General features: G+C 39.8%; 1 protein-coding gene across 1 annotated transcript; it reads right to left on the bottom strand.

Annotated features, from left to right (window-relative positions):
• Positions 1 to 375: 375 nt before the first annotated feature.
• CRYBB1 (crystallin beta B1) lies at positions 376 to 17,752 on the bottom strand. The gene is made up of 6 exons (XM_068238814.1): positions 17,648 to 17,752; positions 17,142 to 17,295; positions 14,414 to 14,532; positions 7,646 to 7,778; positions 3,327 to 3,469; positions 376 to 727 (listed from the first exon to the last, which is right to left on the bottom strand). Exons 2-6 carry the CDS (start codon positions 17,277 to 17,279, stop codon positions 541 to 543), a joined length of 720 nt encoding a protein of 239 aa, XP_068094915.1. The 5' UTR covers positions 17,280 to 17,295; positions 17,648 to 17,752; the 3' UTR covers positions 376 to 540.
• Positions 17,753 to 18,089: the final 337 nt, after the last annotated feature.

The following is an 18,089-nucleotide window of genomic DNA, read 5'->3' as shown; positions in this document are numbered from 1 at the left end:
GTTTGATCAAAATGCTTCAGAGTAAAATAGTGATTACCCTAATAAACTGATCACAATCGTCCATGTATTCTGATCAATTCTCTGAAGGGAAAGAAATTAGTGTTTGATTTTATGGGCTTCGGTCTACAGAGCAATTGTTTCCTCTTACGCCACCTCCAGGTAATCTCCAATAATCTCGTACTAAAGTATCCAACCTGAATTATCGTAAATACTTTCTGTTTTAGGAAAGCAAACTTTTGTTTTCCATAGTAGTTTAGTAAGAGGGCTTTTTGGACCATTGTAGCCCCTGACACACGCCAATGAGTTCTGGTTCACCATGAGCTTGCTGGTTAGTCTGTGATTCTGATGTCATACTGTTAAAACTGCAGTCAAATGTTTTACCTCAGAAACTGTTTATTTGCATCATAAAGTACATCTGGTAAATATTTAATATACAACAAATGAGTTGACAGAGTAGATTTAAAAAAATGAAAAAAGTTGTGAGGTTAATTTTGCACATAGGATTCCTGAAGGTTCTCTGTCAAGCTGGGGACATCTTGTTTACTTGGTGGTGGTGGCTGAGGTGGGGATAAGGAAGCATCCCTTCTGGTGCCATTGCATGTCTCTAATACGACGGATGGATTGGATCTGGGGTTGGAAAGCACTCCATTCATTCCAGTGTTTGTAATCGCAGTTTTCAAACAGGTATTGGTAGCCTCTGTAGCCGGGATACTGATAGCCAACCCATCTATAAAAAGGAGCAAAGGGTGAGAGACTGTTTAAGACGTTTGTAACTACTGTATAGCCCCAATTCCAATCAATGGATAAAAGTCTTCAATGCAACTATTATGCAGATCCAGTACTTTTGGGTCAACAAGGCAATCTGGGTGTAAACAAGAGCGCACTATACATTTACAGGATAGAAGCTAAAATTGCGCAAATCACAAGCTTAGAGGCAGGATACCCTTCCCGTAAATGTGCATCTCATCCCCCCCAGTGCCGTGGCCAGCAGGGTGGGTGTCCAAATGTTTGGGTCCTAGCTCCTACATGCCGCCAGTGTTGATATGCGTTTCGCGCATTACCACCTCTTCGTCAGATGATACTGGGGCACATGGCTTGTCTATTTTAATGTGTACGATTGCCATGACCACCCTGCACCTCTGATGTCCCATAAATACAGACACTCGTGACGCTGGCCACTTCTATCCTGCAAGTGAATTTCTTTTAGCAGCAAATAAAATTGATTTAATGCAATATAGAGCACCCTTGTTTTTACCCAGATTAACTACTGTATCTGAGTGTTATTAAACTTTGCTATGGTTAGTTATTTGTCAATTATTCAGTCTGGCCAAAAAGTCACTATTTCTTGATGTCGCTGTTGAACTGGGTTCTCAGCCCTTCACCAACTTTGCCATAGCTCTGCTGCCTGAACTTCTCTCACACATTTCTACCTACAGCCTTATTCTGCACACCATCAATAACAGACATGATAGATCAATTGGGAAAGTCAGAGCATTCTGATCAACTGCTTTTATGTCTTATGTTATAGTCATTTAAAACTTTGTATCTCTCTGCATTTTGTAATCTTTCCCCCCCCTTTCCTTGTCGTGTAGACAAAATTCAGGTGGATGTTTAGAAACTTTTAAACTAGCTGAAGGCAGTGAATTAACTCCCTGTCAGCTGCTCTCTTGCAACAGCTGGGGGCTTGTTAGTACTGGGTACCTGCGATAGGCAGGCCCCCCATGGTGCCACATCTGTGCACAGCCGCAGCCATGCTCAGACACGACATGTTGGGGTTCTCTGCCACCAGGTGTGTGTGTGTGTCAAGCACTAACACACATGGTATTATGAACGCTGCTATTTGGCTGCATTTTTATTGCACACCAATGGCCCTCATGGGCAGCAGAATGGACGCTGAATCTGAGGTATATGCTTGCACTGAAAATCAAATGTCTATACTCAAAATGGGAAACTGTTAGCAGTGGGGTACCGCAGGGGTCGGTACTTGGTCCAATTCTTTTAAATGTATTTATTAATGATTTAGTAGATAGTAATGTAGCCATCTTTGCAGATGATACAAAATGATGCAGCATTGTGTGGATGGTTTTGGGCTGGATGCTTTTTGCTCGGATGTGGGTGGGGCTGTTTGTTTATTTGTTCATTTATTTATTTTTCCTTCTCTGTGGTGCCTCTTGTGCATCGTCTTGTCTCCTTGTCAGCGCCTGTGTCTGTTACGGTCGGGAAGTTGTTTGCTGGTTGGGCGGAGGTGACTTTAGGTCGAGATTGCCAGGGGTGATTGGGGACAGTGCTGTATGGATGTGTGGATCTGTAGTGCACTATTTATTCTAATACACGGCATAATCTGTATCGCCTCATGTTGGCTGTTATTATTTTCATTTTCTTTTGATTATCATTAATAAAATACGACTCTTCAAACTGTGATGCAAGCTTTACCCGACATGAGGAGCACTGGTGTGAAGCCTTAAAATCAGTCAGGATATACCCTGAAGGTATGCTGAGTTTGAAAAAATAAATAAATAAAAAATGATGCAGCGTTATCACCACAGCGACGTATAGTGACGTACTACAACAGGATCTTGGCAACATGTCAATATGGGTAGACACGTCAGATGAAATGTAATGTTGATAAATGTAAAGTTTTTGCTATCTATTTAGAAAGGGGTCCTTCACAGTGAGAGTGATTAAAATCTGGAATATCTTACCTCAGGAAGTAGTTATGGCAAACTCTATATCTGCATTTAAAGAGACCTTGGATGCTTTCCTTGCATTGAAGGGCATCCACAGCTATAATTACTGTGTAATTCCCAGGAGAGTTGATTCAGGGATTTATCTGACAGGCATCTGGAGTCTGAAAGGAATTCTTCCCAAAGGATGATTGGCCCAGGCCTTGTAAGGTTTCTCACCTTCCCCTGGATCAACTGGGATATGTGAGGGTTCAGGTGTATTTGTTTTTTGTTTTTTTAATTTTTGGATGAACTTGAGGGACGGATGTCTTTTTTTCAACTAAACTAACTACATACATATGTACACCTAGCTTCACCCATCCGAATTTTGAATAACTGGTAGTTTGCCTTAGTATTGCATGTATTATGAATTGCTGCTTCAGAATAAAACACAAAATTCTATATGCAAATTCCTAGTAAAAAGAAAATGATTTTTTCCCCTTTGCCCTACACAGCAATGTTGTTATTTCTGGAAAAAGTTGTGATTTTTTTTTTTTTTGCATTTTTGAAGTCTCACTGTTCCAACATTTCCTGTATTGTTGCCTCGGGAGTACTGCCGAAATCTATTATTGGCCTGACTCCACAGGAAGATGCATGACTTACGTTCCACTAGGTACCCTCACGCTTCCCACGCGGTCACAGAATCCATAGGCCCACAGGCTGGGCACGTCATCCTCAATGATTTCCATCTTGTTGCCCTTGAAGTCGGCGGATTCAAACAGGGTGATTTTATGTTCCTGGCTATCCTGTAATTAACAAAAGTCAGAAGTACAGTTAGAAGATGCTGTTTTGAAGGAAATCCAGCTTAATAGAGATTTGCTTGCTTCACATATGTTGTTTTGATTTTGGTAAATAGTTTTGGGTTTTTTTTGTCGGGGAAGGTATTTGGCAACAACTTCAAAGAACAAAGGAAGTCTGTAGCATGTGGAAAGCAATTAAGAATTATCTTTTTTTGGTTATCATTCATTTATTGAACACAGTTGTTCACCAGAGCATTCTGGGAGGCAAAGTATTATTTGTACTGGCTTCTGAAAATTGAGTATACAAATATTCTGCTGTGAAGCACCTGACAAGACTAAAGATGTCACCACCTGTGGTAAATTTCAGAATTTAAATCAGGGTGGAGGAAATATATTTACTTAGGGCAAACACTGACTAAATCATTTATAAAATCAGTTTTATTCATTACTTTATTTTTCACGACAGTTCCTCTCTAAGTGACACAGTTTTATATATACTGAGCGAAGTCTCCGGCAATCCAGCAATTTGTACTTTAACTTTTCCTCATGCCTAATCTTTTGAAATCTCCTTTCAGTCTGTATAGTCACACAGAACGCTTCATTTTCTTTGAATTTCTTAGTCTACTGTTGTGACACTTCAACTAGAGATCACCTAGTTCCTTCTTTATTTCCTGTTTTCCAAGGCAAAATATCTGTTGATGTTGTTACAGATTTTTTTTTTACAGGGACATTGAAAACGACCTCTTTTCTCATTAACAAGTGGCGGAGCCTCTATTTGGCCAATAGCCAGTGCTTTTCTTCTCGTTTTGATTCTGAACACAGCCTTGCTCTGATGAACCAGTGACTGGGCAGCTGGATTGATACTGGGACATTGTCCAACAAAGGGCTGTTAAGACAACTGCAGACAGAGACGCACTACCAGAATAAACTTGTTTTTCTGATGCTAGAGGGTCAGGGGAAAAAAGAACAAAATGATCTCCTTTATATCAGGCAGCAGCAGCAGTTCAGAAAGAAAGAACTAACAAAATCTAAAGTTCATCTGAATACTTAGCGGCACAAAACCGGTTCCAAAGCAAATCATAACATTTAACGTCATGCATGGACACTGTAGAACGCTGCTTAAGCACTGAATTGTATTCTTGCCCGTAAGAGATTTGGATAATAAATCCTTTGTTTATGTAAGGATTTAAGCTATGCCTCCTTAAAACCTTCAAGTCAACCTTTAAATATTTTTTTAAAGCATAGGTTTATGTACTGTAGCCAAATAAAACCTTCTGAAAACCAAGGATTTGTTTTCTGGCATTCAGTACTGCTCAGATTTATTTCTTTTAAAGAGACCCTAAGCAGAGGCAATGCGTATGCATTTAAGCATACCCACGTATTATTGGTAATGCTGATACGCTCACCATGCCCTTTTTTAAAGTCTGCGGCTCCTGGTTTGCTTGTTCTAAATTATATTACAACGGCGATTCTGCCAAAAGTCGCACTGTGACCTCGGAACAGGAAGCCTGGAGGTACTCCCTGCACATGCGCAGGCTTCCTGGCTTCTTCCTCCTCTGTTATCCTGCCTTCTGCCGCGCATCATGCCGCACGACAATATGACGTGTGGCAGAGGGGAGGAGGAAGAAGCCAGGAAGCCTGCGCATGTGCAGGGAGGACCTGCAGGCTTCCTGTTCCGAGGTCACAGTGCGACTTTTGGCAGAATCACCGTTGTAATGTAATTTAGAACGGGCAAACCCGGGAGCCGCAGACAAAGGGCATGGTGCATGTATCGGCATTACCAATTATACGTGGGTATGCTTAAATGCATACCCAGTGCCTCTGTTCAGGGTCCCTTTAAAGCTGAGCTGTAGCAAAACCCTTTTCTCTAGCTGTGGATAAAATAGGGAAGGGTTAGAAATCTATCAGATTTTTACTGCTTTATTTATCATTGCAGAAGATTTCTTCTGTTCTGTGATGAGCCTCATCAAGGCCACACACAGCAAAACAAATGGCACAGATCTTATAACACTTTTCCACACTACTTGGTGTTTTTATTGCTTTCTTTTGCCCTCTTAGAGATACATTGGCCCTTATTCAATTCACTTTTTCGCCTGAGTTTTCTCCTAGGAGATACTTTTTAATCTTCTCTTCGGCACTTTGCAAATGAAAAGTGCCCAAAAATAGGAGCAAAATTATTTTGATTATTTTTATTAAGTTCCGGCCTCCCAGTGAAAGTGAAACAGCAGTACAAACTTTACAGAGGTCTTATTCCTTACCTACATTATCCAAAACTTAAAGCGGGAATATTAGCCACAAAATCAAATTCCATTTGCTCTGTGTTTATTATGCAGCCTGCAACCTGACCCTGCACTGCAAGCATTCCAATCTAATCATAAATGTTTCTGTTGTGATAAATATTATCTCAGTCAGCCTGGCTCTATTTTGTAAGTTGTCGACGAGAGGGAATCTTGTCACCTCTCCTCCCACATTCCTGCTCTTCACTGAAGGGCAGTTCAGTGTAAAGCTGCTAAAATTTGATCTATGCTGTGTTCACATGTTTTTACAAAGCAAACTTGATATGACAGTGCAGTTTCTAGGAGAAAAAAAGAGTAAGGGAAGAAATGATATCAGGATTGACTTCAGTCAGAAGCAGTAAAAATGGAAAATGCTATATAAAATTTGCTGAAATAAAACGTGGACAGTATAATACATATGTAAGTAGAACAAGTATTTATCTATTTATGTGTTGTTTTTTTTAATTATATTACAGTATCCAATTATTTCAAAAACAGCATTAAAAAATGGGGTGTCCACATAAATAAAAAGGGCATAATTAACATTATAGCTTTAAATACAAAGTAATTAAGATGCCAATTCAGAAATGCCGTTTAAGCTTGGCCCAATTAATAAACAATGTTGTATTTTAAAATTAGCTGGTCAGCCCTCAAAACAAATTAGCAGGGACAGTAAGGCTTATGAGTAGCGTAAAAGGTCCTAAATCGCCAGGCCATTTTATGTGATATGTGAGGGAGCAGGCTGGAGTTGTACTTTGTACTGGTTGAACTCGATGGACGTATGTCTTTTTTCAACCAAAATAACTATGTAACTATGTAACTATGTGCAGGAGCCGCAACATGGACCACTTATAGTGATCAGTAAACAAAGCACTTATAGGTCCACTTTAAATAATACAAACAGGTCTGTATTTCAATACATTGCACAGCTGTACATACATGAATCAGCAAGACACTGAACAATATGTAATGTAGCAGACACAATGTACAATAAAGGTCTGCACTCATTTACTGCAAACTATCCAAACAGTAATGAACCGAAAGATAATACTAAATCCATAAATTAAGTATACCAATGATAAAGGGGTCAGGTGCACTCTACATGTTGAGTGATCCTCAAAACATGTATGGGTTTTGTATTATCTTTTAGTACATTACTGTTTGGCTAATTTGCAGCAAATATGTAATAGAAAGAGAGCCTAGTGAGTCCAAGCCTTTATGCCGGGAATACACAATGCGTTTTTGCATTCGTTTTTGCCGTCGTTTTCGATAGATTCTACTCTCGATTCACCGCTCGATTCTCCTCTCGGTTCCTTATCTTTTCTTATCAATTTACATTCACTTGAATGAGGAGAATCGAAACGAAAGTAGAATCGACCAGATCCGACGGGTTAGAATTTATCTATCGAACCCATCTATCTAAAGTAAAAACTTAACGTGTATTCCCAGAATTAGAGGAGCAGTAGCTCCACTAACACAGTTCCTGTAGTCTGTTGCTTTTGGTTATGTGATCAGAACTTCAGAACAGGGTTTTTAGCTGTAGAAACCTAATTTCTTACAAGACATCTGAGCTACTAATTTTTAGATGATACATTTAGATGTGTGCCTGGTGTTGGACTTTAAGAAAACAACACACAAGGCCTGATTAGGGCATCTGCAGAGATGTCCAAAGATAGGAGTATTATAAGAGATCTGGAGGGACCAGCACCAGCTCCCCATTGCATGCAATCCAGCATAATAACGATATTAAGCGGTACAGCGTGATACGGAAGGTGATCAAAGTGTCGGACCAGGCATTATTGTGCACTCATGTTTAAAGTCTAATACTAATATGTTGGCAGTTCAAGGATACACAGACGTCTCTGGTTACTGACAAATGCAGAGCAGAGATCCTTTTAGTCCTTACCATTCGGATGGGGCGTAGGGACACGAAGCAGTCGCTCCTATAGCTGCTAGACCAGGTATCCCAACGAGGATACTCGCCCTTCTCCAAGATAAACATCTCGCCACGGAAGTTGGACTGCTCATAAGCAACCCAGCTGAGAAGATGTGCACGCCGAAGCCACAAATCACCGAGCATCAGTGAGACGTATCCAAGGATGATGGAGATAATCGCAAGGCACAAATACACAATGACAAACGCAGAGACAAAAGTGAAAATAATAAGAATATAATCCACACAAAAGGCACAAAAACAGCAATCTCAATACCTATTTTATCTGAACTTCCCACTAAGAAGTCCATATTCTGTTGTGTATTCATAAGAGCTCACTAGGAAGAAAGTGCTAGTGACACCAGCCTGTAAACCTGGGCCACGGCTACAGCTGCTACTATGGGGCCCCCAGGGTGGCTCTAACCCTCCACTGCTCTTTTCACCTTCTTTTTTTTTCTTTGTAAAATAAGATTTTATTAAAATTAGCAGGTATCAAAGTACCAGGGGCGTAGCAATAGGGGGTGCAGAGGTAGCGATCGCATCGGGGCCCTTGGGCCAGAGGGGCCCTCCCTCAACTACAGTATTAGCTCTCTATTGGTCCTGTGCTCATAATAATCACTTCTATAGATACTTTGAATAGTGGTAATCATTAAAATGTTCCCCATCTCATTCTTGCACCTTTGACACTGTAGTTGCCATTGGCAGGTTTTGGTGCGCCGTATCAATTGGTATGTATAGAGCGCTTGGGTGGGGTGGGGGAAGGAGGGCATTGTAAAACTTGCATCAGGGCCCACAGCTCCTTAGCTACGCCACTGCAAAGTACAGTTAATTCAAAGTAACATTAGTCAAAGGAAGATACAGAAATATGAATACCATACCATCTTTTAATTACACTGGCACTTAAATTGGATGACTGGGCACAGAAGGAGGGTTTGTGCACTAGGGATGGTCAGTGAGAAATTAAAAATTCAGAGTTGATGCAAATGTTATGCTAAGTTTATGCAGCTGGACCAATCAAATACCGTAGCTGCTGAATTTGATAGGTCTATTTCCAAATTGCGTAAATTTGAAAACAATTTTAGCTCCCTAGTGTAAACTGTGGGAATTTGGGAGACCAGTGGATGCTTGGTAAGCAGGGAAGCTGGTGTTGAGTATTACAATAGAGTCCCTTAAGCATTTACTGATTAGAATACAGCTCCTGTTCCTCACCTGCTAGTGACATTACTATTTACAGGCTCATGCAGGAAAATAATTAATATTTCAGCAATGTATATGGAGAACATGCGGTCCAACACGGTTTCCATGCAGGCTCCGTATCTGTGTATTGCCACACTGGTTGCATTGGTGATAGAACTGGTGGTCAGTGAGATGGTGATAATTCTGTCTTGCATACAAATTGTATAAAAGCAGTAATATACATATAATCCAAATACAAGTGTAATGAATTTCACAAACCTTTCCAGTTGGTTTCAGCTTTTGAAAGCTCCTAGAGTAAAAAGAGCTATAACTTACTTTTCTCCTATGTTGCTGTCACTTACAGTAGGTAGTAGAAATCTGAGAGAACTGACAGGTTGTGGACCAGCCCTTCTCCTCGTGGGAAATTCTCAGGGTTGTCTTTATTTCCAAAAGCACTTAGTGAACTGCAGTTGCTCAGTCCAACTGCCAGAATAGTGTGCAAAGAGATAGGAGGGGCGGCCTGCATCTTTGTTTAGATCCTTTCCAGGTAGTGCTTTTGTGAAGAATACATGAAATACTGAGAATCCCCCATGAAGAGATGGACTAGTCAAAAACCTGGCAATTACGTCAGATTTCTACTAACTACTGTAAGTGACAGCAACATAGGAGAAAAGTAATGTATAGCTCATTTTACTCTGGTGAAAACATACTTTTTATTTATATGTGTTTACATGTATTTTACATTTTAAAATTTTCCATTATAGTGTTCCTGACTCCTTGCTAGCAAACTGCTGCTGACTAATGAAATCAACAACAGCTTTGTTAATTAATCAGCTGCCACCTAACTGATCAGTAACTTGTGGTTTTCATTTGCCAGCATAGCTTCCATTTCCTGGGTAAGCAGAAGTTTGCATAGGTTCTATTATCAGTAATGAGTAATGATCACAATTTCTCAGGAGGTAGGAATGTTCCATTGCGTCGCTACGGACAACACCACTGCATCATAACGCAATGCAATGATATTCCTATGGGGCTTTTACATTGAATGTGTTGAGGCATTATGTGACGGGGTCCATGGAGTAACGCACAGCATGCTGTGCGTTAACCAGGTAACACTTGCTTACAGTGGCAGTGAAACATACTTTCATTGTACTGTATGCTTCACTGTGTAGTCACACCTCACGTCTAATGTGTGGTGCGACTGTCCGGCATCGTTGCTTTGCTGTGGTACATCATGCACAGTGTGAAAGGATCCCTATCAGTTTGTTTAAAACAAATGCTTTGACAGTATGCATCAATGCTGACCAAACTCTGCTTCCTGGAGAATCTAACACAGGAACTCACAGTCACCACATATACAGTGCATATGACACATAGCCTCGCTTCTTGTTTCCTGCTCTGCCTTTCAAGATTGTAAACTGGTAGAGGCAGGGCAATCTCCTGTTATTTCTTCTTTTTGCTGTATATTTGTTAGCCAGCTGTCTGTAGTAAGGTGCCCATACAAATTTAACAAATAGATAAATCCCTCTCTGATCTGAATCTGATCAGAGGAATCATCTTCCCCCATACACTGCACACCCTTAAATCTATTGGAAATCTATCAAACCAGTCGACTGAAATTTTCTATCTGGTTTGATCATAATGTCGACCAATTTTAGCAGCAAATTCATCAAAAGTACAACCGATGGTGCTCAGTGCTCTATAGATTACTGGCGGATTCTAAATTGATACCCGTGTATGGCCTGCTTTAGTAACTGGCGCATTTATATTTTATGCCATCTTTATGCCTTACTTTGTACAGCATTGCAGAAAACTGTGGTGCTATATAAATGACTAAGGCCTCAATTCACTAGACTTATCTCCTGTCTTTAATAACTCTTCTAGAGTTGTTACCATGGTGATAAGGCATGTAGTATTCAGGAAACATTTTACCTCAGGCAAGCCTAAAGTTAACTCTTCTGTCTTTAAATTAACTCTCCAATCCTTAAAATAACTCCAGAGTTAAAGACAGGCTGTTAATTAACTGCGTGTGAAAATAACTACAGAGGAGGTAAATTAACTACAGAGGAGGTAAATTAACTACAGAGGAGGTAAATTAACTACAGGAGAGGTAACTTAAGGAATGAAGAGGTAAGATAACTCTCTCACGTGTGGAGGTAAATTTTCTCTTGCCTTATTATCTCTAGCATGATCTTAGTGAATTGAGGCCTAAGGCTGGATCTACACTTGTCTGTCAGTTTTCTGCGTGCATTTTTCTGCATGCGTTTCCTGACAGTGCTGCATTGCTGTCAGTTGTTTTTCTGCAAGTGAAAAACGCATTCATGTGTGAATTAACCTATTGATCAACATCAGCTCGCCGTTTTCCTGTGCAGAAAACACACAGAAAAACTGCGGAATGCGGATCCCGCCTATGTTCAGTTAATAATAGCTTTTATTGTAATACCGTCAAAATATACTATCTACATTGTTCAAAAATATCAGGAACTGAAATCAAAATCTAAAAAATTAAAAAAGTTTAAAGTATTATAAAGTGTCAGTGTAAAGAATAATAATGGATGTTATGTTTTAGTTTGTATCAATTTATTCAAATATAAAAACCTTAGAGAGAATTGTTATATACCTTTATGGGGAATATTAATCACATTTGTGAGTGTTCTTGTTTCTTCCTCTTAATCACTAAGCCCATATACTTTAATATAGATGTAAAGATTGATTGTATTGATCAGAGTATATTACGGTATATGTTAGGCGGCTATATCAAAACATCTAATATTTCTCTCAGTGGTGGTGGTTTGAGTAGCAGCAGTAAATGAATAGTCCTACAGATGGTGAACCTGATTAGAAAATATATCACTTAAAATGATCACTGTGGGTGCTGCCTTTCTAGCACATTTGTATATTTCTGATATAAATGCACTACGTGCTGCTAGTGATTTATCAAGGTGCACTGATGCAGTGAGCAGTCCCAGCATACTTTGATGAATCATCGTCCTGACCAATAAATCATACATACTCTATATACATTTCAATATATTTTGCCGTGTATAAACACACCAGCGTAATCAGTCTTGTATGGGCAGACGGAGTAGTTTATTGCAATGTACATTTTTCACTTATTTCCAAGTGTCATATTCATGGGCCAGAATGCTATTCATAAATCACGTCCTGCACTGCACTGTCACATCCAATTTTCATTGTCTTGAATGTTTCAGCCTCCAGCACCAGCTATACCTATGGGATGCCTATGACATGTGACCACTGACCTACCCAGATGGGAGCAGTGACTGAAGTTCATCAGATGTCTGACACACTAACCGCCTTCTAGCATGTATTTATAACAATAACAAGCCTTCAGAGCAGACGGTTCCTTTCCAAAATCTCCACTAAAAGGCAATGTTGCAGAAAAATACTGCACAATGTCTATAACAAAAACAACAAGCTTACATCTGTTCCGTAACATGATATACAGTAATATTCTTGTCATTTGTATATCAAATGGGCTCTGCAGTGCATGATTGGAGCAATCATGGTGACCTAACGTGGTAATAAACCTTTTCATTTTCTGGTCAATTTAACCATTTTACTGAATTGTCTGGAAATCAAAACATTTAATAACAATCTCAAATCAGTAAGGGCCCTTTCTCACTAAGGGCCGGTTCACACTTGCTTAAAAACCATATCCATTCAGGACCTTTTTTTAAGCTCCACTTAAACACAGAAAGTGAATCCTATGTTAAAAATAGGACCCGTTTCCACATCTTAAAAAGAAAACAAATCCACTTGCTACAGAACATTAGACAGAATGCAGAGTCCCAACTTGGCACATTTTCCCAGAACGGACAGGAAATGTATCCAATGAAAGCCTATGAGAACAGACACTGTCAGTTTTCACTAGGTTAGTTGCCGCATCTGTGTTGCCCATTTCAAAAGCCACTGTGAAGTTATACTCACGTGTCCCGCCACCCATTGCTGCCACTTGGTCCCTCCTATACAGCCCGGTGGCCGGTGTTAGCATTGGAATCCTCATTGGGCTGCAAAAGACCAATGGTAATCCTCAGCAACAGGGAGAATTCTCATTGGTTCATGTTGGATCAATGTAAATTCTCCCTCTTGCTAGGGAGAATTGGCCTGATGCAGCCCATAGAGAGCCCAATGCTTCTGCTGGCCTCCGGGATGAATAGATGGACTAAACGGCGGCGGGACAGGTGAGCGGCAATGTGTAGCGGCAATGTACAGATCGCTATTTTCTAAAAATGTAAGAGCACATTACTCTTAAAGGACAACTGTAGTGAGACGTATATGGAGGCTGCCATATTTCTTCCCAGTTAAACAATACCAGCTGCCTGGCAGTCCTGTTGATCTATATATCTGTAGTAGTGTCTGAACAACACCAGAATCAAGCATGCAGCTAATCTTGTCAGATCTGACAATAATGTCAGAAACACCTGATCTGCCGTATGCTTGTTCAGGGTCTATAGCTAAAAGTATTAGAGGCAGAGGATCAGCAGGATAGCCAGGCAACTGGTATTGTTTAACCACCCTGGCGTTCTATTAAGATCGCCAGGGCAGCTGCATGAGGGTTTTTTTTAAATTAAAAAAAAACTATTTCATGCAGCCAACTGAAAGTTGGCTGCATGAAAGCCCACTAGATGGCGCTCCGGAGGCGTTCTTCTGATCGCCTCCGGCGGCCAAAAGTAACACGGAAGGCCGCAATGAGCGGCCTTCCGTGTTTTGTTTACTACGTCGCCATGGCGACGAGCGGAGTGACGTCATGGACGTCAGCCGACGTCCTGACGTCTGCCGCCTCCGATCCAGCCCTTAGCGCTGGCCGGAACTATTTGTTCCGGCTGCGCAGGGCTCAGGCGGCTGGGGGGACCCTCTTTCGCCGCTGCTCGCGGCGGATCGCCGCAGAGCGGCGGCGATCGGGCAGCACACGCGGCTGGCAAAGTGCCGGCTGCGTGTGCTGCTCTTTATTTGATCAAAATCGGCCCAGCAGGGCCTGAGCGGCACCCTCTGGCGGTAATGGACGAGCTGAGCTCGTCCATACCGCTAAGGTGGTTAAAAGGAAATAAATATGCCAGCCTCCATATCCCTCTCACTTCAGTTCCCCTTTAAAGGACAGAATATATTTTGGGAAACTGAACATACAGGGTTTTAATTAGACACTTTGTGGAATTCTTCAAATTATAAGATTTATATTACCATCTTTTCATTCGTGTAATCATTTGAGTGAGGCTAACAACCATATCAGTCACTTCTGAAACATTTATTCACCAATAAATAAAATCTAATAGAAGTATCCACTGGAATACTCCTGCACAATTTGTATTCATTTATTACATCCAAATTGAACTTCTCAGAGATAATTCAAAACACGTAATGAGATCACATGAATGAATGATGGAGAAACAGGAATTAACAGACCAACAGAGGTTTGCTAATTTGATTACTACAAGGAAGAAAAAATAAACTGTAAAGGAAAGTAAATGGTTGTCACATGTTTCACGTATTGTGTCAAAAGTACATTAGCAAATAAAGCTGTCAGTTGGAGCTTTTAGCACTTACGGTCCAGAATCGACAATGACACTGCGTACTCTGTCAAATCCCCTCTCCCCCAGGTTCACGCACTCATTCAGGAGTTCCATGTGCCTTCCCTGAAAATTCTCCTGCTCAAAGACGATTACCTGCCAAGCAAACAAATACGTTTTCTTAGAATGAACTGCATTTAGGTAGTTACATTGCTATTATTATTATTATTATTATTAGCTGTAAAAATACGGTGATAAAGGAACACATTTAAATGCAAAACATTTACCTATACAACACAGGATTATTACTTAAATTGTTTAAATTATGTTTGATTGGTATATGGAGCCTGCCATATTTTAAATTGCTACTTGCTAATATTCTACCTTTAATATTTTTCAGTTAACTTCCAGCACTAGCAGCTCACCTCCATAGCGGATGGAACTCTGTGGCTAGCAAGAGACCAGAGCGTCTCAGTCATCCTCACTGCTGCCACCTGGTGTCCGTGCAGACAGAGAGCATGCTGCATTACAAATTACAGACTCCAGGTGGCAGCAGTAAGAAGAATGGCTGCAGATCTCTCTGCTTTTCTCTAGGGTAGCGCAGAGTTCAGCGGCCCTACTCACAGCTTCTGTGCACTGTGCAGTCAGATGGGCATGGCCCAGCTCAGCACAGCCTGCGGCCAGTGTTGCCAACTCATCCCTTTAATTACTGACACATATGAATTATACAGGTTTTGTGGCTAGGTAGATGCAGTTAAGGCACTGATTATGTGCAAATAGCCCCAGAACCTGTATAACTTAGATGTGTCAGTAATTAAAGGGATGAGTTGACAACACTGCCTGCGGCTCAGCAGTGGGCCACGGACCAGGACCCCTGCTATGGAGATCATGCTGCAGCAGGAACCTCAGTAGAAGTTCCAGCATGATGCATCGCTGATGACCCCTTCAATGTACACACTCTAGATTTTCACCTGAGACTATCATTGATTCTAACCAAGGAAAATGTAAAGTGTGTACACCCTAATTTGAAATAATGCTACATGTTTATGTTGCCTTCATACATATAGGGAAATAAGACTGTGAGGTGCTCACTAATGATACAATCTTTTTTGTACAATCTTACCAAATCTTTGTAGTAAAAGAGTAAACTGAGTGAATATACTGTACTTTGAATGGATGTTTAAGGTAGTCCTTCATATTATATTGAAATGATTAGATTGTACAATAAAGATTGTATCATCAGTGGGCACATTTAGGCTGGCCATACACTATACAGTCTTGGACATTACATCTTACCAATTCCATGTAGTTTGAGAGCTTACCAAACTAATTTTAAAAGTATTTTCAATCTGCTGGCCTTAAAGGTACCCATTAATGGTGCAATCTTGATTGTACAATCTTACCAGTCTTATGTATTATAAGGAAGGTATGTTCACACAGTTTACCATTTTGCTACATAGATTTCATAAAATTGTACAATCAAGATTGTATCATTAGTGGGTACCTTTATACTACATAGTTTGTACAATGGAGATTGTATGGCGTATGACCATACTTATGGTGCCCATACACGGTACAATAAAAGTGTTTGATTTTCCAATTTATTCGACCAAAACAATCGAATTGAATGAAAGTGGAAAATAAAAAATGTTCTCGATCAAGAAAAACGAACAATTACCCAATTTTTTTCAATACAAATCAGATTGGACATGTTGGAAAAATCTTTATATTTCATCTAACGTAATAATCAAACAAAATTATCTAATCGAAAAAAAAGGAAAAAATTGTACCATGTATAGGCACCATAAGGGCTGATGTGGATATAAGATCCAACCAAAGTCTGTGATGTGGGTAAATTCTGTTATGCATTAATTCTCGTGCAATATTTTCTGCTAATCCTATATTGTTGCCAGTAACAATTCTGTTTGCAAACCTTACAAAAGTGTACTAAACTAATGATACCCTATCAGCATGCAGTAGTAATAGAATATACATTTACGGTGACAATTTTTTTTTCTACACCCCATGAGAAGTGAAATTAACACTTATTGGGGAAGTGGTTAGGCTCCTCTATCAGCCAATACTTATGGTTATTTAAAGATTTTAGGTTCTTTAAAATAATTTTTAATAAAATAAAAACTTTACTTTTTAAAGTGATATGAAACTCAAAATTAAATTTGTGCTCTAAAGCGATTAAACAAAGCAATAAATAAATACAATAAATAAAAACGTAAAATACAAAATGGACACAAAACATAAACAAACTGGTCTAAAGTTACTTGAAGTCATATTCACACTTTACTGAAGCTAACTGATAACATTACAGGTTTGCAGGACAAATTATCAGATTTTCTAGTAATGATATAATTGCAGTGCAATCAAAGCAGATAGTTTTCTCATACCCCTTCCTGGATACAGCAGAAACTCTTCTTCATTGTTTACATCTTAGTACACTTCAGGCAAGGGCAATCTTATCAATTAGCTTCTAAGTAAAGTAGAACGTTACATTATTAACCCTTCCAGTAACGTGGAAACCAATATTTTGTTTTCTTTCCTATGAGGTTTATGCTATGTTTAACGCTTTAGATCATACTTTAATTATGAGTTTCATACCACTTGTGTGTGATGTACTTGACTCTTGGTATCAAATCAGTGTAGTTAGTATACAAAATGTAAAAAACTGGGGACCTGTGCTTATATTTATTTACCTCTCTTGAAAGTTCTACTCTGCCCCTTTTCATATTAAATGATCCTGAAAGACTTACCTTAAAGGTTCCCACAGTGGATTCACCTGCTTTTATGGGTTTGGTAACAGGAACAGGAATGGGGACTGGGCCACCCTTTTCCTTGGCATCAGTGCCCTGGCTGGCAGCAGCAGCAGCAGCTTTAGTTGTCTGAGACATTTTGGCTCTTTATATTCTAAAAGGTAAATAAGAAAAATGTAATTTTTAACACAGTTGTACTTGTAGACCAATAGTATTTTTTAAACAACCATTGCTATGACAAAATGTCTTTAGCAAGCATTTAATTTCAACAAATACTACCGAGTGTGCCAAAGTTACATGTGACTGCTTACTATATTTATATATACTTTTTCTGCCACTATTCTTTACAATCCATTCTGATGGTCAAACAAGTATTGATATGACTCACAGATCTTGGGCTGGTTCTTAGAGCCTTGTATACACAAATAAAAGTATGGGGATGTTTGGGTGTCTGCCCATTGCTATGACTTGGAGATGGTCACGTGATTGCTACTAACTCTACTTACCCGTTGGAGCTGTTCCTAGCTGGAGCTACCAGGCTTGACGCTGGAGGTTCACTGAGGCCCAGAATTTATACCCTGGCAAAGGGAGACTGGGAATAGCAGAGGACAATAAAACTCATAGCTCATCAGTGTCTGCTTAGGAAGCTGCTGGTCATCACATATTTCAATGTATTCATTCATCTGGAAGCAGCTCTCTATTCACAGCAGCTGAAGCAAGCACTTTATATTGTTAGGCTGAAGTGTGCTCAGTAAATGGGGCTGAAAGCCCTGACATGATAGTTTGGATCCTATGGAATTCTGCCTATAATGTTTAAAGCTGTGCTTGTCCTACAAATCAGTAAGAAGTTATGAAAAACATTCATTGTTTACATTTGTTTTATAAGATCGAGCATTATGGCATATTATGTGTAAAAGTATACAGAGGCGTTGGCACCTCTGCTTGGTA

The sequence above is a fragment of the Hyperolius riggenbachi genome, chromosome 1 (genome assembly GCF_040937935.1).
Source record: "Hyperolius riggenbachi isolate aHypRig1 chromosome 1, aHypRig1.pri, whole genome shotgun sequence".
Classification (NCBI taxonomy): Eukaryota; Metazoa; Chordata; class Amphibia; order Anura; family Hyperoliidae; genus Hyperolius; species Hyperolius riggenbachi.
Note: the sequence above shows the minus strand (reverse complement) of the source record. Positions and strands in the feature narration are given on the sequence as shown.